The sequence below is a fragment of the Erythrolamprus reginae genome, chromosome Z, assembly GCF_031021105.1.
Source record: "Erythrolamprus reginae isolate rEryReg1 chromosome Z, rEryReg1.hap1, whole genome shotgun sequence".
NCBI classification, from domain to species: Eukaryota; Metazoa; Chordata; class Lepidosauria; order Squamata; family Dipsadidae; genus Erythrolamprus; species Erythrolamprus reginae.
In genome coordinates, this window is record NC_091963.1 from 26,193,285 (window position 1) to 26,214,206 (window position 20,922).

Sequence of the window (20,922 nt, forward strand, 5' to 3'; positions counted from 1 at the left end):
GAATTTTTATATTACTTTTTCCACTTTAAAAATGTCTCCCGTTTATTCTTTGTAGATCCCTTTATAAGTTGGCAGTCCCTCTCTTTCTTACCTAGCCTCTTTGCAGTGTCCTGGTTCAATCTCAAACCACCATCCTGGTACAGAAAGACAGAAGGTTGAGCTTTATTTTTCTTTTCCATTGAAGTACTGCTCATGTGTAAAAATCAATAGCTTGTTATATAACGCACAGAAATGGAGAAAGAACTTGATTGATGCTCATCTTGTTTTTTTCTGGACAGATCAGAGACCAACTATTTTCTCTGTTGCAGTAACCAGCCAGCCTTTGGCAATAGGTTCCCCTAGCATTAACTTTAAAAACAAAGCAAAATAAACTTGAATTGTAAATAAAGCACCGGAAGGAAGAATAATTTATATTCACCCATCATTGATGATTCCTAACATTCCAGGACAATTCGTGATTGTTTATACCTTTGTCTGGGGGGGAAAAAAAGTCTTGCTCTCTTTGTCAATTATGTAATAGAATAGAAGAATTAACGATCTCCTGAAATATATTATGCCCTCCCTTTATCTTACAGTGCACAGTCACAATATCTTTAAAAAATTCCATTAAATTAACAAGAAGTGTTTTAAAAACATAGAATCCTTAAATTCTACACATTATCCAATCCATCTTTTTGCATATTAGCAAAATAAGCCGTCAGGGTTCAAAACTGCACTTGAAAGTTTTGGCAGATTCTTAAAATGGAAAGGACCATTTCCCAGTTTCAAGGCTATCATGGGGTTATATGCGAGCCCACATTAGATACAGCAAGTGCTCTTAATCCGTTTAATTTTTTTAAGGGTGGATTAAATAACATTAATAAATGAAAGTTACATATTGTGGTGACTAAGTACAAAACTCTTTCTGAATGAACTTCCTAATGGTACCTCTGCACAATGTTTGTTTTTGCTACCATTTCCACCCACACTTTGCAAAATAGGCAAGACAGAAAGTTTCATATACTCTTCAGTGGAATACTGAAAATTTTAAATCATGTGAATTTTACCCCGAGATATATAATAGCATTTTGGCCATACAGAGAAACATAGAAGATTGACGGCAGAAAAAGACCTCATGGTCTTTCCTGTATTTTATCTTAGATTAGATTAGATTAGATTTATTGGATTTATTTTTTTATTTTATTTTTTTTAAAAAATTTTATTACAAATATATACACATTTACATACAATATATGTTTTATATTAATACAAGGCTAAATCAACGCGTAACAAATACACGAACAAACAAACATGACAAACAAACAAACAAAAATATTCTTAAAAAAAAGATCTAATTGCTTATTTAAGTACATTAATAACAATAACTATTCACTTAGCATATTTTATAATATTTGTACTTGTATTCCCTTCAGGAGGTAAGTTTTGAATGATTTTTGATTTTAAATTATTTTCTGGTGAAGCTTGTTGTGTCCTCAGCGTATACCATTTTCTCTTGTAGGTTGTCACTGTTTTTTAAATCATTTAATTCTTTCTTATCCGCCTTCTTTTATTCATATTCAATTTCTTTAATGTCATACAGATCTTTTTTTTTATAAAAAGGTTTTTTGTATATATGTCTTTTGTATTTTTTTTTCTATGTAATGAAAAGGATATAAAGTATTGTTAATTTGATTTTTTCTTTTGAATTTTATTTCTTTTCTTAAACCAGTTATAAAGATGTATCCAGGTTTTATCGTGTTCGGAATCCTCTTTGTTTTTTAATTTAATTGTTAGTGCGTCAAATTCAGCACAGTCTAATATTTTTTTAATTATCAAATCGTCTTCAGGTGGTTCGGGTTGCTTCCAATTTTGAGCTATCGTTATTCTAATTGCTGTCAATATATGAATTAATAAGTAGTGTTTGTTTTTTTCAATTTTTTTATCTATAATTCCCAGGAGAAAGGCTTCAGGTTTTTTATTTATCTTCATTTGTAAGATCTCTTCTATCCAATTCTGCATTTTGTTCCAGAATTTTTTCATTTTTGAGCAGGTCCACCAAATGTGGTAATATGTCCCCATTTTTTTGCACCTCCAACATTTTGGGCTTGTTCCTTTATACATTTTGGCTAATGTTGCCGGTGGAAGGTGCCACCTATAATACATTTTGTATATGTTTTCCTTATAAGCTGTAGATTTTGTTAATTTATAGTTCTTGGTCCAAATTGATTCCCACTTATCTAAATTTATGCTATAACCAAAATTTTTGCCCCAACTATGTATACTATTTTTAACGATGTGTTCCTCCATTTTATAGTGTAGCATATATTTATATATTTTGGAAATCATTTTTTTTTCTTGGCCTAAAATTATCTTATCTAATTCTCTCTTTTATTTGTATTTCCTTCCTTTTCCCTTCTTGATATTTTGATTTAATTACGTTATACGCCCACCAGTCGATTTTGATTCCAATTTCTTCTAATTGTTCCCTAGTTTTTAATTCCCCATTTTTTTCTAATGTTTGATAATAATTTAACATTTTGTTTAGTTCTCTTGAGTTTGGATATACCGTCGCCTCTAAGCTTGAGTACCATTTGGGAGTTTGGTGATAGTACATTTTTTTGATTTTTTTCCAAGTTGTGTATAACGAGTTTCTTATTATATGTTGTTTAAAGTAACTATGTGTTTGTTCTTTATTTTCCCACAGGATAGCATGCCACCCTATTCTCATATCGTGTCCTTCCAGTATTAGAAGTCTCTTATTTTCCAATTTAAACCAATCTTTCAACCAATCCATAATTGCTGCAGTATAATATAATTCGAAATCTGGTAGTGCAAATCCTCCTTGTTTGATATTATCTTGTAGATATTGTATTCTAATTCTAGGTTTTTTTCCGGCCCAGACGAATTTTGTAATCATTCTATTTAGTTTTTGAAAAAAGTCTTTTCTTAATATAATTGGAATCGTCCTAAATAGATATAGAATCTACCATTTCCACCCACACTTTGCAAAATAGGCAAGACAGAAAGTTTCATATACTCTTCAGTGGAATACTGAAAATTTTAAATCATGTGAATTTTACCCCGAGATATATAATAGCATTTTGGCCATACAGAGAAACATAGAAGATTGACGGCAGAAAAAGACCTCATGGTCTTTCCTGTATTTTATCTTAGATTAGATTAGATTAGATTTATTGGATTTATATGCCGCCCCTCCGTAGACTCGGGGCGGCTCACAACAATGGTAAACAATATATAGTAACAAATCTAATATTTAGCAATCTAAATTACAATTTTAAGTTAAAAAATCCAAAAGAACCCCAATATATTAAAAAAACAAGCACACAATCGAATCATACACGAAAACTACATGGGCAAGGGGGAGATGTTTCAATTCCCCCATGCCTGACGGCAGAGGTGGGTTTTAAGGAGTTTCCGAAAGGCAAGGAGGGTGGGGAAAATCCTAATCTCTGGGGGGAGCTGGTTCCAGAGGGTCGGAGCCACCACAGAGAAGGCTCTTCCCCTGGGTCCCGCCAGACGACATTGTTTAGTCGACGGGACCCGGAGAAGGCCAACTCTGTGGGACCTAACCGGTCGCTGGGATTCGTGCGGATTCTTAGGATGGATATATGTTTATTCCAGGCATGTTTAAATTCAGTTACTGTGGATTTATCAACCACATCTGCTGGAAGTTTGTTCCAAGCATTTACTACTCTTTCAGTAAAATATTTTCTCATGTTGCTTCTGATCTTTCCCCCAATTAACCTCAGATTGTGCCCCCTTGTTCTCGTGATCACTTTCCTATTAAAAACACTTCCCTCCTGAACCTTATTTAACCTTTGAACATACTTAAATGTTTTGCTCATGTCCCCCCCTTTCCCTTCTGTCCTCTGTACAGGATGAATAAGATAAATATGGAATTGCAAAATAAATACATGAAAAGTTGAACAATATGGAGGAAAACTAATAAAAAATATGTTGCAATGAAGCTTATAAAATCCTTAAGAAGAGGAAGCTGAGAATATTACATGAGAAAAACTTTACCTGTTATTTCTGTTTACTTTTTTCTGGGGGACATGCAATATTGTCCAGCCAAAGAAAGTACTAGACCCGTGATGGCGAACCTATGGCATGTGTGTCAGAAGTGGCACACAGAGCCCCCTCTGTGGGCACCCGAGCTATTTCCAGCTGGTCTTCACTACAGTGGAAACGGGCTGAAAACAGCCTGAAAACTGCCAAAAATCAGGCTGTTTTCAGGCCTTTGGGGGCTATTTTGGGGGCATTTTAGGCTGTTTTGGGGCCATTTATTATTTATTTATTTTCAGACCATTTTTCCAGCTATTTTCAGTCCAATTGTAGGGCAAAAACAGCTTGAAAAATGGCCCTAAAGCATCTCCAAAATGAACCATTTTCTGGGCTGTTTTCTTGACAATTTCCAGTCATTTTTGGGCCATTCCTCAGGCCAAAAATGGCCCCAAAATGACCTGAAAACAGCTCAAAAAACAGCCTGAAAGGTACCTGAAAAACTGCCTGGAAACGGCCAAAAATGCCCAAAAAAACAGGCTTCTACGAACTAGCCAGCTGATCTTTGGGTTTCCGGCACTCTGGCATGCACACATGGACGCATGTTCTGGTTTAGGCACTCAGTGCTAAAAAAGTTTGCCATCCCTGGACTAGGCTATACATATAAATTTACACTTAGGACCATTCATTTAGTGACATGAAAAGGTGACTTTCAATTAGTTTTCACACTTACTACAGTTGCTGCATTCCATAGTCATGTAAAATTCAGGCACTACACATCTGACATTTATTTATAATAGTTACATTATCCCAGGGTCTTGCAATTACCATATGTAACCTTCCCGTCTGGCTTCCAACAAGCAAACCAGATTCCCTTAATATAGCCACATGGTTCACTTAACAACTGCAGTGGTTTCAGAACTTTGGGGGGCTATTTTGGGGGCATTTTAGGCTGTTTTGGGGCCATTTTCTGTGGTAAAAACACATAAAACGGGGCAGAACTTGCTTAAAAATTTAGCAACAGAAATTTTGTGCTCCATTGAAGTCAAAAGTTACTGGTATATGTAGTCTTTTGCCTTATTATCAGAGTACATATATATTTTATTGTAGATATGCAGAACATAAGCAAATTCATCTAAATATCACCTAAATCATTTTTTTCTAGCTATAGCCACTTTAGCAAATAAATTAGAAAGTTATCAGATTTTTATACTGAAAAAAAATATCAAACCATGTTTATACACTTTATAATAGTATATTATATGTATGTTTTATTATAAATAGAAAAAGGGAATATAAAGGATTAGTTTTTATAATATTGCTATCTGTAGATGAAATATATCTCATGTGTAATTAATTTTAATTAACATAGCAAAGAAGTGGATAAAAAGTACATATTAAAAGCATTATTAGCATTCTCTTTTTCTCTGAATTTTTAACGTATCAAAGAAATATCATTTATTATTATTATTATTATTATTATTATTATTATTATTATTATTATTTTAGACATTCTGTGTTTTTTACTGCTCATGTTGTTTTACTGTATGTTGGAAGAAAAATAAATAAAATTTTATCCTTCCCCCCCCCCCCCCCAAAAAAAATATATAATAGTACAGTGGTACCTCGAGATACGAGTTTAATTCGTTCCGGACCTGGGCTCTTAAGTCGAGCAGCTCTTATCTCGAACGACTTTTCCCCATAGGAATTAATGTAAATAATTTTAATTGGTTCCAGCCCTCAAAAAACTCACAAAGTTAGTCTAAATTATGCAGAAAGACATGTTTTTAATGAAGAAATGTACATGTACATATAAATGAATAATGAAGTTTCTTTCACTTAACTTGTAAACTTTCTTAAACTTTTAAATTTACATATGTTCAACTTCTCTGCCACCCAATCCTGTAGGACAGAGGTCCCCAACCCTTTTTGCACCAGGGACCGGCTTTAAGCGATCAAGAGAGGAATGGGTGAATGAATGGACGGAGGGTGGGAAGGAAGGAAGGAAAGAGGGAAGGGACAGGAACAGAGGAAGGAAGCAAGGAAACTTATGAAAGGGGAGAGTAAGAGAGGAATGAGTGAAGGGAGGGAGGGAGGGAAGAAGGTGGGAAGGAGAAAGAAAAGAAGAAATAGAGGAAGGGAAGGTAAAAGAGAGAAAGAAAAAGAGCAAGAAAGAAAGCTGCAAGCACCCCCCCGAGCCCCCCAGGCCGGCTGCAACCTTTTAAAACACGCGCGCCGCTTCGCAGCTGTCTCCTGAAGCCGAACGCGGAAGTTAGCGTTTGGCTTCAGGAGACAGCTCCTTGGCGCTTGTATCTCGAATTTGGGCTTGTAAGTAGAACAAAAATATCTCTCCCCTCCCAGCTCTTATCTCGAGTTGCTCTTAAGTAGAGCAGCTCTTATGTCGGGGTTCCACTGTATATGCTTTGTAGGAGATAAGGCTAAGGAAGCATCCATTAATCCATTCCAAGCACAAAAAAAGTCTTATCTTACTTGAAATTTAATTTGGGACAAGAACTTGAAGTACAGTGTAATATTTTCTTCCTATATTATAGAATTCTAAGGAACTCTTAACATCCTGTAAATTTTATAAACAGTCTAGTCACTTCCAGAGAGAAAAAACAAAACATTAGAAGCATGCCAGATTTATAATACAATTAAAAGAACAGCCTGATACAGGTCTGGTTGCAGAATTTATGACTCAGACTTTTAATGAAACAATTATAGGGCTTATACTTTGACGTAATTTCTGTACTTTCACAAATGCAGTATAAAGACAAACTCACTGAATTCATCATTCCAGACAACCTGATTTCTGGAGTGCCATATTCTATTTCTTTTTAAGTTCCAATTCATGTTAGCCTTTGCTTCTCAGTTTTCGGAGAACAGAAGATCAAAACATAATCTTAAAGCAGAAGGAATTAAAGTTGCTACCCAAGACAACAGCCTATCTATACGATAGGACTAGGCCTCCATTTGGAATCCAGTTACAAATTAAGGCAAAGAGGTAAATGACTCATCTTCACGAATGCAGATTCTTTATACATTTTATTTGTTGCAACTTCCATATATAACAAGGATTTTTTTTTCTTTATAGATATAGGATTATTTTAAAAAATCAGGATCAGACAAGTTATAAAAATAGAACTATTGAGATTTGTGGCTATGATAATAATTTCCAATAAGAATATGTAAAACTGAAAAATATTCAGTAGTAATATGTAAAAACAAAAGACAATTCAGTCCCACTTTCATCTAGAACAGGGGTGTCAAACTCAAGGCCCGGGGGCCAGATCCAGCCCTTAGGTGCTTAGATCTGGCCTGCAGGGCCACTCTGGAAACAGCAAATGACCAGCCTGTAATGTCTCTGCCACCTAAAACATAGCTCAGGAGGGCAGAGTACGGCCCTTGCAAACTTCATTTTTGCTGGCAGAGGGTTGCAGGAGGCTGTTGCAGCTGAAAACGCAACTCGGAAGCCCATTTTCGCTGGCAAAATGCTTGGCCACCAAAAATGCCTCCACGAGAGATGTTGAGATATTGAGTTGGTCACACCCAGCCCACGCCCCTGAGATCAAACACAATCCTGATTCGGCCCTCAATGGAATCAAGTTTGCCACCCCTGATCTAGAAAAAGAAACATTTCTGGTTCAAAAAAGTAATTTCCAGAAAATTTAAAAATTATTTCTGGAATAGCTGGGTCAGAAAAAAAACAATAAGGAATGGTGCATTCTAAAATCCTTCAGAATATTCATTTTCAGAACTATAAATTATGTAGTTGCCTACTTTTAAGTTAAAACAATTCACATTAATTAACTCTAAGTGCATGTTTTAGGACAATACAGTGTTCCCTCGATTTTCGCGGGGGATGCGTTCCGAGACCGCCCGCAAGTCGAATTTTCGCGAAGTAGAGATGCGGAAGTAAATACACCATTTTTGGCTATGGGCAGTATCACAAGCCTTCCCTTAACACTTTATCCCCCTAAATTACCATTTCCCATTCCCTTAGCAACCATTTACTCACCATTATTACTGGTACTCACCATTGAATAAGACACTTAGTGATCCTGATATTTATAAACATAATTATTTATTAACAATAATTAATTTTTTTGTTATTTATTTGCAAAAATTATTAGTTTGGTGATGAAGTATGACGTCATCGGGCGGGAAAAACCGTGGTATAGAAAAAAACCCGCGATGTATTTTTAAATTAATATTTTTTGAAAAACCGTGGTATAGGCTATCCGCGAAGTTCGAACCCGCGAAAATCGAGGGAACACTGTACTTCAATTTTCTGAAATTAATATCCTCTACCATAAATTCACATGTTAAAGTTTTGAAGAAACTCTCCAGTACGTATTTTATTCATAGGCCACTTACATTTTAAACACATTGAAAAATATGATTCCTGTAGAAAAGAACAAGCAGAAGTCGGAAATCAAGTGCACTATTCATTTAGAGCCATCTTGTTTCCACAAGTGCTTCAGGTCCAATCCATTCTGAATTCAATTTATCTTTATCTGGCACCAATTTAGTGTTAAACTTTAGTTGATCACTTTCTTATGTATAGGTTCCAATAGCAATAGCAATAGCACTTAGACTTATATACCACTTTACAGTACTTTACAATCCTCTCTAAATGGTTTACAGACTCAGCATATTGCCCCCAACAATTTGGGTCCCCATTTTACCCACCTCAGAAGGATGGAAGGCTGAGTCAACCTTGAGCCTGGTAAGAGTTGAACTTCCAATGGTAGGCAGTCAGCAGCCAGCAAAAATAGCCTGCAGTACTAACCACTGTGCCATTGTGGCTCATAACAATAAATAAATAAACAAATCTTCTATACTGCAGCCTAACTGCTGTTCTTAATTATTCATGCATGTCAATATCTTTTAAAAAGAGGTTTTCTGTTGAATATCTTCTGCAGAAAAATTACTCACAAGTTCTAATGCGGTTTTGTGCAACCATATTCAGTCATTTCTTTTTCAACTTGTAAGATTTTATAAATCAAGGTTATTATCAATGTATGAAGGATAGTGGATTTCTAAAACCCTATAAGTCAGAATAATCTCATCAATACTTTAGAAATTCGTACATTAAATAGAAGAGACTTTCTTTAAAGTATTTAAAAGAATAAGGAATGACTCATCAAATGAAATTTGGTGAGTCGATATACAATATTTGGTAATATAAAAGTATTATTTAAATCTATTTTAGAAACCACCCCCTATAAAAATAGAAAATCATACTACATATCCTTAAAAATGTATTACAGCCTCTATTAAGACAGGCTCTTTATTTCATATTCATATTGAAAAGTGTCATTAATCCCTTTGTTTTGCATTTTGTCTAAGGGTTTTTAAAAACATTGGTAAAATTAATGTTTTACCAATAGTGTTTAATAAATAATTCTAATGCAGCTTCATTCTTGAAAAAATAGTGCAAAGTAAAAATTATTCAATTTCCTTCCTATAGCAATAAACTGGAAGAATTAAAGTACTTATTTCTTCACATCAGTGATATTTAAAAGTGTGAAAAAGAATATAGCAACAAAAAAGTAACATAGCAACAAATATATTTTATTTCTTTATTTGATACCCTTTTATAAATTAAATTAGCATACTATATTATTCCATCTATACAGATATCTTTTTGAACTATGCGTGCATAAAATTAGAATTTCTCCTTGTAATTAGAAATTTAATTATTTCAAATCACATTACATTTGTTTCATGTAGTTTTTTCATGGTGTTTGTATGTATGTTGTATAATTTATTCTTTTAGTCACTATTATTCTTTTTAATTTTGTAATATTTTCCCAATATTTGTTTAAATAAAATTTGAAAATAGAAAATACAACTTACCTCATCCAAGCCATTATCATCTTTCTTCAAGGCTACAAAAAGATAAAATTTGTTATCTAATTAGTTTACATTACTAGTACAAAATGCTAAAAATCAAACAAATATTTCCTTGCAGTTATTTAACTTAACTTGAATAAAGTTACTTCTCTTAGAAAAATACATGGGATGCTGTCTCAAATTTATATTTATTGGTTCAATAAGTAAAACAAGAAATATGTTTCGTGTATATATTACAATTTATGCTATTTTTAAGAACAAACGTTATGAGAGAGAAAAAAGGAAGAGGTGCTACATATGCTGCTTGAAACTGCTGAATAAATGAAGAGGAACTGAGGCAATGTTGGAAAACAATATACAGTACAAACAATAAATTGTTATCTGCAGCTTTTGTCAAGCAAGGAGTGTTATACATCTGACAAATTTATGCTTTCTGACAAATTTGTGCTTTTCTGTGAGATAGTATCTCCAAACACCACACTATTTTATTTTTTGCTTTTATAGATATACTGGACATGACAACACACTGTAATAATCAAGTTTCAAAGGACAGAAAACAAAACCAGAGCCTTGCTTATTATCAAAAAGATCCTGTCAGTGAGAGCAAGTGCATTTTGAAAGTACATTCTGAGTTCTCCTACCAGATGGCTGCCACATTAAGGCATTAATAGAAGGGAAACTCACTCTTCTCTTTAGCCTCATAGCTTTTTAGCATTACAGCTTATCCTTACCATTACCTGAGTAAAGGTCACCTGTTCAAACAAAGCATTGAAGACACCACCTTTCTGATTCATGTGGATCTGAGAATTACTATTTTAAAGAAAGATGCTAGAGGGTGGTAAATATGTTGTAATAAATCAGTTTTCAATTTCCACTTATTCATTTCTTTTATATAAATATATGGGCATAGCTACAGCAAGAGAGATGTGTGCGTCTGTAAAAAGACCATGAGCTACATAAACAAGTTTCCTACCTATTATTCCTTGTATGTGCTCAGAATAAAGTTTCATCTGAAGAATAAAGAGGAATCCTCAAAAGAAAAACAGGACTTTTAATGAAGAGCTGACAAATTGTTGTGACTCTAGGACTGCCTGTAATTTTGTCCAACTATCACAGGGGAATGTGGACACCTATACTAGGATAGAAAAACTTGTTCTGTGCCTGGAATCTAACTTTGTTTATTTTATTTTATTTTGTTTCTATCTTTATAGTCCTTGCTACTGCACATTATTATCATCATTAGGCATCCAGTGCTGTAAGATTCCAGGCTCTAAAATACTGGCTAAGCTAAAGTTTTAAAATTACTAAAATCTAATTCAAGACTGAGATTACTAAATGAATTTGAACTAAATCATTAGTTGCTTTAGCTCTAAATAAAAGCTTATATAATAAAATTAAGAACTCAGTGCTTTACTGTAATATTATTCAAGTAATATCATTAAAGTTTGCAAAATTATAATTTAAAATTATAAAATTCCATAGTACCATAATTGATCACATATCTGAAATGGTATGTGACAATGACTTTGGATGCTTGATTAGGGAACAGTCAGATAAGGGGAACATAGCCCACAGCTGCAGTGTCAGCAGAGCCAGACCCTTGGGACATACCCTCCCTAAATTGTTGGGCTGTATAACTAATATAAGAATAAAGATAATTTTGAGGCTTGTAAAATGCTCTTGATATAGCTTTACAATAAAGCAGAATTAGCTTATCTGGCCATGTTTCCTATCTAATCTCAGCTATACATCTCCAACCCGTGTCCATTCAGTGAAGCAGTAGAAGTAATATGCCGGTGTCTGGAGATTGTTAGAGTCTGGATGGGTATTAACAGGCTCAGATTCAACACCGACAAGATGGAGTAGCTGTGGGTTCTGCCTCCCAAGGATACTTCCATCTGTCCCTACATTACTCTTGGGGGGGGGCGGGACTTTTGACCCCCTCAGAGAGGGTCCGCAACTTGGGCGTCCTACTCGATCTACAGCTGACTTTGGACCATCATCTTTAAACTGTGGCGGGGGGGGTGTTTGCACAGGTTTGCCTGGTGCACCAGTTGCAGCCCTATTTGGACAGGGAGACTCTACTCGCAGTCGCTCATGCCCTTATCACCTCGAGATTCAACCACTGCAATGCTCTCTACATGGGGCTAGAGTGGTCGGAAATTGCAAATCATGCAAAATGCAGCCGTGCAAACAGTCATGGGCCTTCATAGGCATGCCCATGTTTCTCCAATACTCCGTGGACTGCATTGGCTGCCGATTGGTTTCCAGACACAATTCAAAAGTGTTGGTAATGACCTATAAAGCCCTACTTGGCATTGGGCCAGATTACTTGTGGGACCTCCTTCTGCCATATGAATCCCAACGACCGGTTAGGTCCCACAGCGTCAGCCTTCTCCATTGTCAATAGACAATGTTGCTTGGCGGGGCCTAGGGGAAGAGCCTTCTCTGTGAGGGCCCAGACACTCTGGAATCAGCTCCCGTCAGAGATTCACAGTGCCCCCACCCTCCTTGCCTTCCACAAGAGTCTTAAGACTCATTTATGCCGCCAGGCTTAGGGCGATTAGATCTTAGCCTCCTGGGCGACGAATGTTATGTATGGTTGTTGTCTGAATGGGTATGATTGATTTTTAATATACAGTGATACCTCGTCTTACGAACTTAATTCGTTCCATGACCAGGTTCGTAAGATGAAAAGTTCGTAAGACGAAGCAATTTCCCCCATAGGAATCAATGTAAAAGCAAAAAATGCTTGCAACCCCAGCCCAAAAGTCACTCCTTTTGCCTTGTGCCGCTGGGAATCCCCGCCTCCGGACTTCCGTTGCCAGCCAAAGCGCTGGGATTCCCCTGAGGCTCCCCTCGCTGGGATTCAAAGCAACGTTGACAAAAATGAAAGGAATCCTATACCATTTCCTATCCCAGGCAGGAAACCTATACCATTTCTGACAAATGTTTGTCCAATCACTTTTCAAAAGTGGAACAGCTTGCTTCTAAAAGTTGTGAATTACACTGGAAGTTTTTAAGGAGATGTTGGATAACCATTTGTCTGAAGTAATGTAGGTTTCCTGCCTAAACAGGGGGTTGGACTAGAAGACCTTTAAGGTCCCTTCCAACTCTGTTACTCTATTCTATTCTACTCAAAATTTCTATTGTTAGAGCATTCACAACTTCTGGAGGCAATTTGTTCCACTGATTAATTGTTCTGTCAGGAAACTTCTCCTTATTCTAGGTTACTTCTCTCCTTGATTAGTTTTCATCCATTGCTTCTTGTCTTGAATTCAAGTGCTTTTCAGATTAGCTTGACTACTTCTTCTTCATAGCAACCCCTAAAATATTGGAATACTGATATCATGTACTGTCAGGCCTGGAAATCATTTTTTGGGCCTTGGATCTTCAGGCCTGCCACATTTGGTGCTTTGAAAACCAGGAAGGGAGTTTGCATGACTCCACTTGACTCCAGAGTAATCAAAATAACATTCCTATCTCTGAGAGTCAAGGCCACTTTACCCTGCACCTGGAGGGGTGTGACCGAGAAGCATCTCCAGTTGAGACAGTGCTTTGATTTGATGATGTGATGGACATGTGGGTATTGGGGTAGCGACTTGAATTTTCTTTTGGGTGGGGAAAACTCAGAAGCTTTCAGATTCGGGTCTCCCCAGATGTGCCAATATAACTTCGCTAATAAAATTGAACTTTAAGGAAAATTCAAGCCTCTGATTTTTTTTCTTTCCGTTGGGACTGTTACTTGGACCCTTGACAGTCACGCCTTCTTTTCAATAAACTAGACACAGTCAACTCCAGCAACCATTCTTTATATGTTTTAGTCTCCAATGCCCTAATCATTTTTGTTGCTCTTCTTTGCCGTCTTTCTGGAATCTCAACATCTTTTTTTACATCGTGGTGACCAAAACCCAATGCAGTATTCCAAGTGTATCTTACTGAAACATTATAAAGTGGTATTAACATGTCACACGATCTTGATTGTATCCCTTTGTTAATGCAGCCTAGAACTGTCTTGGCTTTTCTGACAGCTGCAGCTCACTGCTGGCTCATATTTAAATGATTGTCCACTACAATTCCAAGATCCTTCTCTCAATTTATTTAATTTAATTTAATTTAATTTAATTTTAATTTTAATTTAATTTTTTTTAATTTATTTATTTATTTATTGGATTTGTATGCCGCCCCTCTCCGTGGACTCAGGGCGGCTAACAACAGTGATAAAAACAGCATGTGACAATCCAATACTAAAACAGCTAAAAACCCTTGTTATAAAACCAATCATACATACAAACATACCATGCATAAATTGTAGAAGCCTAGGGGGAAATAATATCTCAGTTCCCCCATGCCTGACGGCAGAGGTGGGTTTTAAGGAGCTTACGAAAGGCAAGGAGGGTGGAGGCTATTCTAATCTCTGGGGGGAGTTGGTTCCAGAGGGCCGGGGTCGCCACAGAGAAGGCTCTTCCCCTGGTCCCGCCAAACAACATTGTTTAGTTGACGGGGCCCGGAGAAGGCCCACTCTGTGGGACCTAACTGGTCGCTGGGATTCGTGCGGCAGGAGGCAGTCCCGGAGATAATCTGGCCCGGTGCCATGAAGGGATTTATAGGTCATAACCAACACTTTGAATTGAGATAGATGCTACCTATATTACATCTATGCATTTGGTTTTTCTTACCTACATGTAGAACCTTACTTTTTCACCAATGAATTGTGGTGAAAAAAGTGAATGAATGTGTGCCTAATGTTTACGTATATCAAGATCAAGATGTCAAGATCTTTCCACATCTTAAGCCTATCTTCTGCAGTGTTGGCTATTCCTACTAGTTTGGTGTCACCTGCAACTTTGATGAGCTCCCTATCTATCCCCTCATCCAAATCATTGATGAAGATATTGAAGAGTACTGGGCCTAAAACAGAGCTTGGGGTACCCAGCATACTTCCCTCAATGTAGATGCAATAGAGCCTACCATAGAAGGAGTATAGAAAAGTATTATTACAATAAATGCAAAACCCTTTTCTGACTCACGAAAATAAAGAAGATAGATCTCACTTAAAGTAAGACACAGAAAAGTCATTTGTGTCAGATACTTAAAAGTTTAATTATATAATGATATTTTTTTAACAAAAACATCCAAGCTTTTCATAATGCTGAAATTTAAAAGACATTCAATAAAGTTGTCTATCAGCAGGTTTAAACAGATTAAACAGGAGCTTCACAACATTCAAAGTATGGTTGGACTTTAATGCCTGATGCAAAGAGGGCTTGTTAGATTTGAAAACAATGTTACTTTATGTTCTTAAAAAACAGAATTATGCACAATAGGTTTTGCCTCCTAATAATGTATTACACATTCAATGAAAGTGGCCAGAGGGAAGAAAGTGACCGGACAGAACATTATGCATAATTCATTTATAGAAATAATTGCAATATGATATTGCTGTACCCACTAGCTTCAATAGCAAATTAACGGATTCAGGGAGAAAGTCTATCAATGGCTATTAAGTATGAGTCAAAAACAGACCACCCAAGGTTAAGGCAGAATGCCAACAAACAGCAGCTGTTGGGTGGCAACAGCTTGAGAAGGCCACCATAGTGGGTTTTTTAGGGCTAGCTGGCCAGCTAGCCAGTGTGTGAAATGAAATACAGATCCACAAGGTTTGGGCAAGGGAGCTCAAGTTCTTATAATTAATGAATGAAATGAATTCCTACAGCAATCTGCAATGTCTACAACAAACTGCTTGAAGCAAAACACTTTGCTCAGGCATTAAAATAATTAAACATTATAAACGGGAGTAACAGGTCATGACTAATGGGGCTTTTTTTTATTTATCTGAATGGTTTGCTGGTTTTCAGCCCTTTAGCAAGGACACCATTACTATACTATCAGGTACTTAGTATCAATCAGAGGCTTAGCCCAGATAAAATGCTATTCAAAAATCATCCCCAGGGTTGATATTATTGGCATCAGATATCATGCCTTTATTTTGCATTTGAGTTACCCAACGTCCACACAAAAGATTAAGTTCTACACCTGGGTCAGGCCAATAGTGGGAGAAGCCCAAAAGTTAAAAAGAAATCTTTACACTTGAGACATCCAGAGTCACAAGCTATTTTGTATAAAGAAGTTTCTAATATTCTTCAGCCATTTTAATTCAAGCAAAAATTGCTTTATACATCCTCAAGCAACCCAAAGATTAAATTAGGAATAATTATGAGCAATGTGATTGGTAACACTGTACAGTAAGGATATTCACTCATTTCCTTTTCAGTAGCTGATCTGAAACAGGCCTCCTCAATTGCCCCGAAAATGTTGGCCTACAGAGATCCCAAAGGTCATGTTTACCGGAATTTTGAAAGAGACAGTCTAATAAATCCATCTGAAGGCAGCAATTTAGGAAGAACTGACCTGAAATGTTCAAATTCATTGTGATTCCCCAGATCTTTATATAATCACAACAGAACATTTACTGTTTGTTTCAAGGAAACCTCAAAAAACTAGCATGTAATTTTGCATATAAAAACAACTAGAATTTTTCCAAATTTCAATATCCCTTTCTATAATCCACCTAAAAATGTACATCCCTTATTCTAACCAGAAAATAGCTTGCAATGTACTTCAAAGGCAGATTTGGCATTGTATTTGCCAACCTGTTAAAAATGTGGAAAAATGTTACCTGCCTTGAAGAAAGGCAAGGTATAAATATAATAAACAACATTAAATCAACTTGCATCCTAGTAAAATTTGCTTCAAGTATACATTCCTATGTATACTCTGATATTTTATTCAGATGAATAAAGAGAAATCTATGAAATTTATGAGATGGCTGTGGAACATCCAATGCAAATATAGTATCTTATATATCTCTATATTAATGACACAGGATCATATTGTGTCATTCAAATGGTGTTTCTATATTTACAAAGCAAGAAGTGAGAAAAGATGAAAGGAACACTGGGCCAGCAAAGGTAAGAAAATTTCTGAGCAACTTCTGGTAGCTAATTTAGCCACCAGAATAAAAGGTCCAAGGAATAAAAAGGTACAATGCACACAGTGAGCTTTTTCTTATACTGTGGACAACTTATAATACATTCTGTGAGATACTAAATCTGCAGCATTCCAAACAACTTAGATTACAAATTAATAGGCAGTTGAAAACTTCTGTAGCTGGAAATTAGTTTGACTTCCAAATTTTGTCTTACCACTAAGCCACATGGAAGCATTTTCATATTCCTACTATTATTATTGAACAAGATATCCATTTCCTAAAGGCCAAGGATACCCTTTTTGTTAGAGAAACCATTATTATTGATGACAGTGCAGGAAATAAATCCCATTTTCAAATAAAAGTTCACACATTGCTTCCTTTAGATTATCTTTTCTGAAACACTTAGTTTACATGTGTAACTTGTTCCATCTCACATCTGGGAGAACTAACTCTACATTCTGGCCGCAAGGGATACTGAGCAATTTCAAGTATGCAAACAATTGGAACCTTCTTTCTCTCAAATATTCAGAAATAATACTTTAGAAGAGAATCACTCTAATTCTATTAAAGAAATAGAAACACTTTTTTCCTAAATACCATTTACAACTGTCCACCTCTATTATCAATGACATATAATTTTATTACAATATTCTTTGTTTATTTTTGATACATTTAATTTTTTTATTTTCATACCCTTTGATAAATTTAACTTTGTCCATTTCCACACCCTTTGTAGGGAAACCTTTGACTTCAATCTTGCATTAAAAAATGAATGAAACAAATTATAATTGTATCATCTGGAACAAGTGATAGGAAAGTCATTAAACATACATTATAAAGCTGCAGTCAGTCCTAAGGTTCATGCACCTTTTTATTTGCTTTATACTTTCTTAACATTCATCAATAGGGTAAAAACACACTTTTTTTCAAAAGCATAGTTTGAAGGGATTTGAATCCATTTTTAAAAAATAAGTTTCAATTGGTTCAAAGTACTTTCTACTGCTGTTTAGCATTTTCAATTGTGCATAACAAATTAATATCTATTGTTTTTTTAAGGAGAGAGTATGCTGCCATTCAATTACCCTATTTGGAGATGTTCCATGTCAAACTACACCAGCAATTTAAGCAGATTACACATAGTTTATTTTACGCTAAATATGATCAACACCCAGTAGCAGCTAAATGTTTTTTTAAGGATAAACCAGAATGAACGCATTTATACCTCAATGTTGGGACATAACAGCTGTTAATCGTTTCAATTTAATTCGCAAGATGACCTCTAGGTAAAACGGTTTGAATTAGGCACACTTTTATTTTATTTATTTTATTCTTTTTTTTTTTAATAGTATCGTAGCGCACAAAAAGGCGGTCAGAAAATTGGGGCAGCGAGCCACTGAAGTGCTATGATGGAAAGAACTTCAGCCGGGCGACCTCCAGAGGGTGCAGGACTACAACTCCCATCACTCTCGCCAGCACAAGCTTGAGCTTCTTTGGCAGCAGACACAATTTCAAGGAGTAAGCCAAAGCAATTCAAGCTTGCAAACTGACCCACGGAGTCGCGAGGCGATAACTGGAACGGAGCTCGCGGCTAAGGAATGCCCGCTCGCCCCCTCCCTCCTTCCCACCCACCCACCCATACACACACAACCCATCCTTACCTAGTCTGCCGAAACTCTCCGACAAAGTTCGCCGTAACTTTTTCATTCTGGTAAGTTTCTCGGCCGGATGCTGAGAGTCGAGCAAGTCGCACATCGGGCTCGACGAGCCGAGCGCCCCAAGACAACGCGACGCCTGGCGGATCACCAGAAGGACGGACACCGCCGCCGCTGCAAGAAAAGGTTGCCGCCGTGCAGCTCACCCTTGCCGGCCGAACCTGGAAAGCCCCCCGCGCCTTCTAGCTAGTGCTGGAAAGGAGCCGGGACTGCCTCGTCCTCGCCAATAGAGAGTTTTCCCCCAGCTTTGGAAATTGGGCAATAGGCTGCAGAAGACAATGAGGGGCGGAGGAGGAAAGGCAAGGCGGCGGGAGCGGAGTCCCTCTAGTAGGGGGAGAGAAGTATTGGGGGGGGGGGACGTCGGGGAAAGGCAATTAAAGGGATGGAGGGAGGTAAGAAAAAAGGGGGGAAAGAGGAAGAAGAGGTACAGCAGAAGGCTGCCAAGAGGGACGACCCGAAAAGCAGGAGGAGGAGAGGGAGGGACAGGGGAGACAAGGCTGCAGCTGGGAAAGGCGCGGGGAGGGAAGCTGCCCGCCCGCCTGCCCCGGGGAGCCGCGAGAGCCGCGCGTGCAGCCGCAAACCAAAAGGGCAACCCCCGCGCGCTCCCCAGCCCCGGACCGCCTCTGCGCCCCCGCCCGGCCCGCGCTCTCTCCTAAAGGCGGAGGCCGCCCATCTACCCTCGCCCCGCCTCCCCTCTCCCCTCTCCGCCGCCTCATTGGCCGCAAGCGGCGAACGCCGGCTCCGCCGGAGTGTTTCTCTCGCACGCGCTCTGGCGCGTTTCTTGTTTCCCCTCTTGGTGCCTTTTTCCTTTTTGGAGGTGGGGTTGGACTCAGCTGCCGAGTGAGAAGCAATTGCCCCGTCCTGGAGCATCTTATAACTTTGGATTGTTGAGAACGTGGAGCATCGTCTTTCCAAAGTACCATTTTTAGGTCTTTTGCTTTTGTTTTGTTTTTGTTTGTGAATCTAGTTTTCCCTGTCTTAAAAGAAAGCGACCACCACCACTACCCCCAATATAAATATTGTCCCTTTGGGTTCTTCTTTCTGGCGAATACGAGTTTCAGGCTCAGTTTATGCATTTACAATATTTGGAATAAAGTCTCCCTGGAGTTAGTTGAGTTCAACCCAGAGGATTACAGCGACCTGTTGTTTCCCAGCAACGACCCTCTGCGCAAGGAAGTAATCGACTCTTCTCTACGTCGCCGATGTTTTCTGGACTTCTTTCCTTAACTTCCTATTTCAGTCCTCAGCCCTGATGTTTCTCCCATCTATAGCGATGCAGAAGACCGTTGCTTTTTTCGAGTTTAGCGATGTTTTGAAAGGTGACATATTAACAAAAGTCTGGAGATTTAGAGTTCATTCTGAGTTTATCCGCCCCGAATCTTTGGAGAGGGGCGGCATACAAATCCAAATCTAATTTATTATTATTATTGTTGTTGTTGTTGTTGTTGTTGTTCTTATTATTATTAATCTGTTTTTCATTATTTTATTGAAAGAGGATTTATTTTTATTTATTTTATTTATTTATTTATTTTGTCCAATACACAATGAGGGTTTTAGTGGGTATATATATATATACACACACACATAGTAAAATACATGATGAAGGTTATAGAGGAGATACTCATAGTAAAATATATCTAAGAAATAATAGAAAAGAAGGTATAGTAATAGAACATATCAATGAAAGAATAGAAGAAGAGATATAGGAATAGAAGAAAGGTATAGGAGATATAGGAGAGCCATAGAACAGGGGACGGAAGGCACTCTAGTAGTGCACTTGTACCACGTAGTTTCAAAGATTTCCATGCCAGGATCATATATACCAGTCAGTTAAGCACAGGTATTACATATTAAATATGAGCCAGCAGTGTAGTAGCTGCCAAAACAGCCAACACAGTTCTAAGCTACATTAACAGGAATAGAATCAAGATCACGTGAAGTGTTAATGCAACTTTATAAGGCCTTGGTAAGACCATACAGTATTTGGAATATTGCGTTCAGTGTTGGTCGCTACGATGCAAAAAGGGTGTTGAAACTCTAGAAAAAGTGCAGAGAAGAGTGACAAAGATGATTAGGGGACTGGAGGCTAAACATATGAAGAACGGTTGCAGGAACTGGGCATGGATAGTTTAATTAAGAAAAGGACCAGGGGGGACATGTTTACCAGTGTTCCAATATCTCTCCACCCTCCTTGTCTTTCGTAAACTACTCAAGACTCACTTATACCGCCAGGCATGGGGGAGTTGAGATACCTTTTCCCCAGGCTTTTTTATACTTTGTTTTATGTTTGGTATGAATGTGCTGTTTGATTTTTTAAATAATGATAGGGTTTTATATGTTTTTTAATATTAGATTTGT

The 20,922-nt window shown here is 37.2% G+C and overlaps 1 protein-coding gene across 1 annotated transcript in view; it reads right to left on the reverse strand.

The window, feature by feature from the left end:
• The window catches only part of CDK14 (cyclin dependent kinase 14), a 261,312-nt gene extending 242,098 nt beyond the window's left edge, over nucleotides 1-19,214 (reverse strand). The window contains exons 1-2 of the mRNA XM_070729146.1: nucleotides 18,511-19,214; nucleotides 9,865-9,896 (exon numbers count right to left, since the gene is read on the reverse strand). Of these exons, the coding sequence (XP_070585247.1) occupies nucleotides 9,865-9,896; nucleotides 18,511-18,604 (126 nt within the window). The 5' untranslated portion in view covers nucleotides 18,605-19,214. The remainder of the gene's footprint in view (nucleotides 1-9,864; nucleotides 9,897-18,510) is intronic.
• Between the last annotated feature and the right edge of the window lie 1,708 nt (nucleotides 19,215-20,922).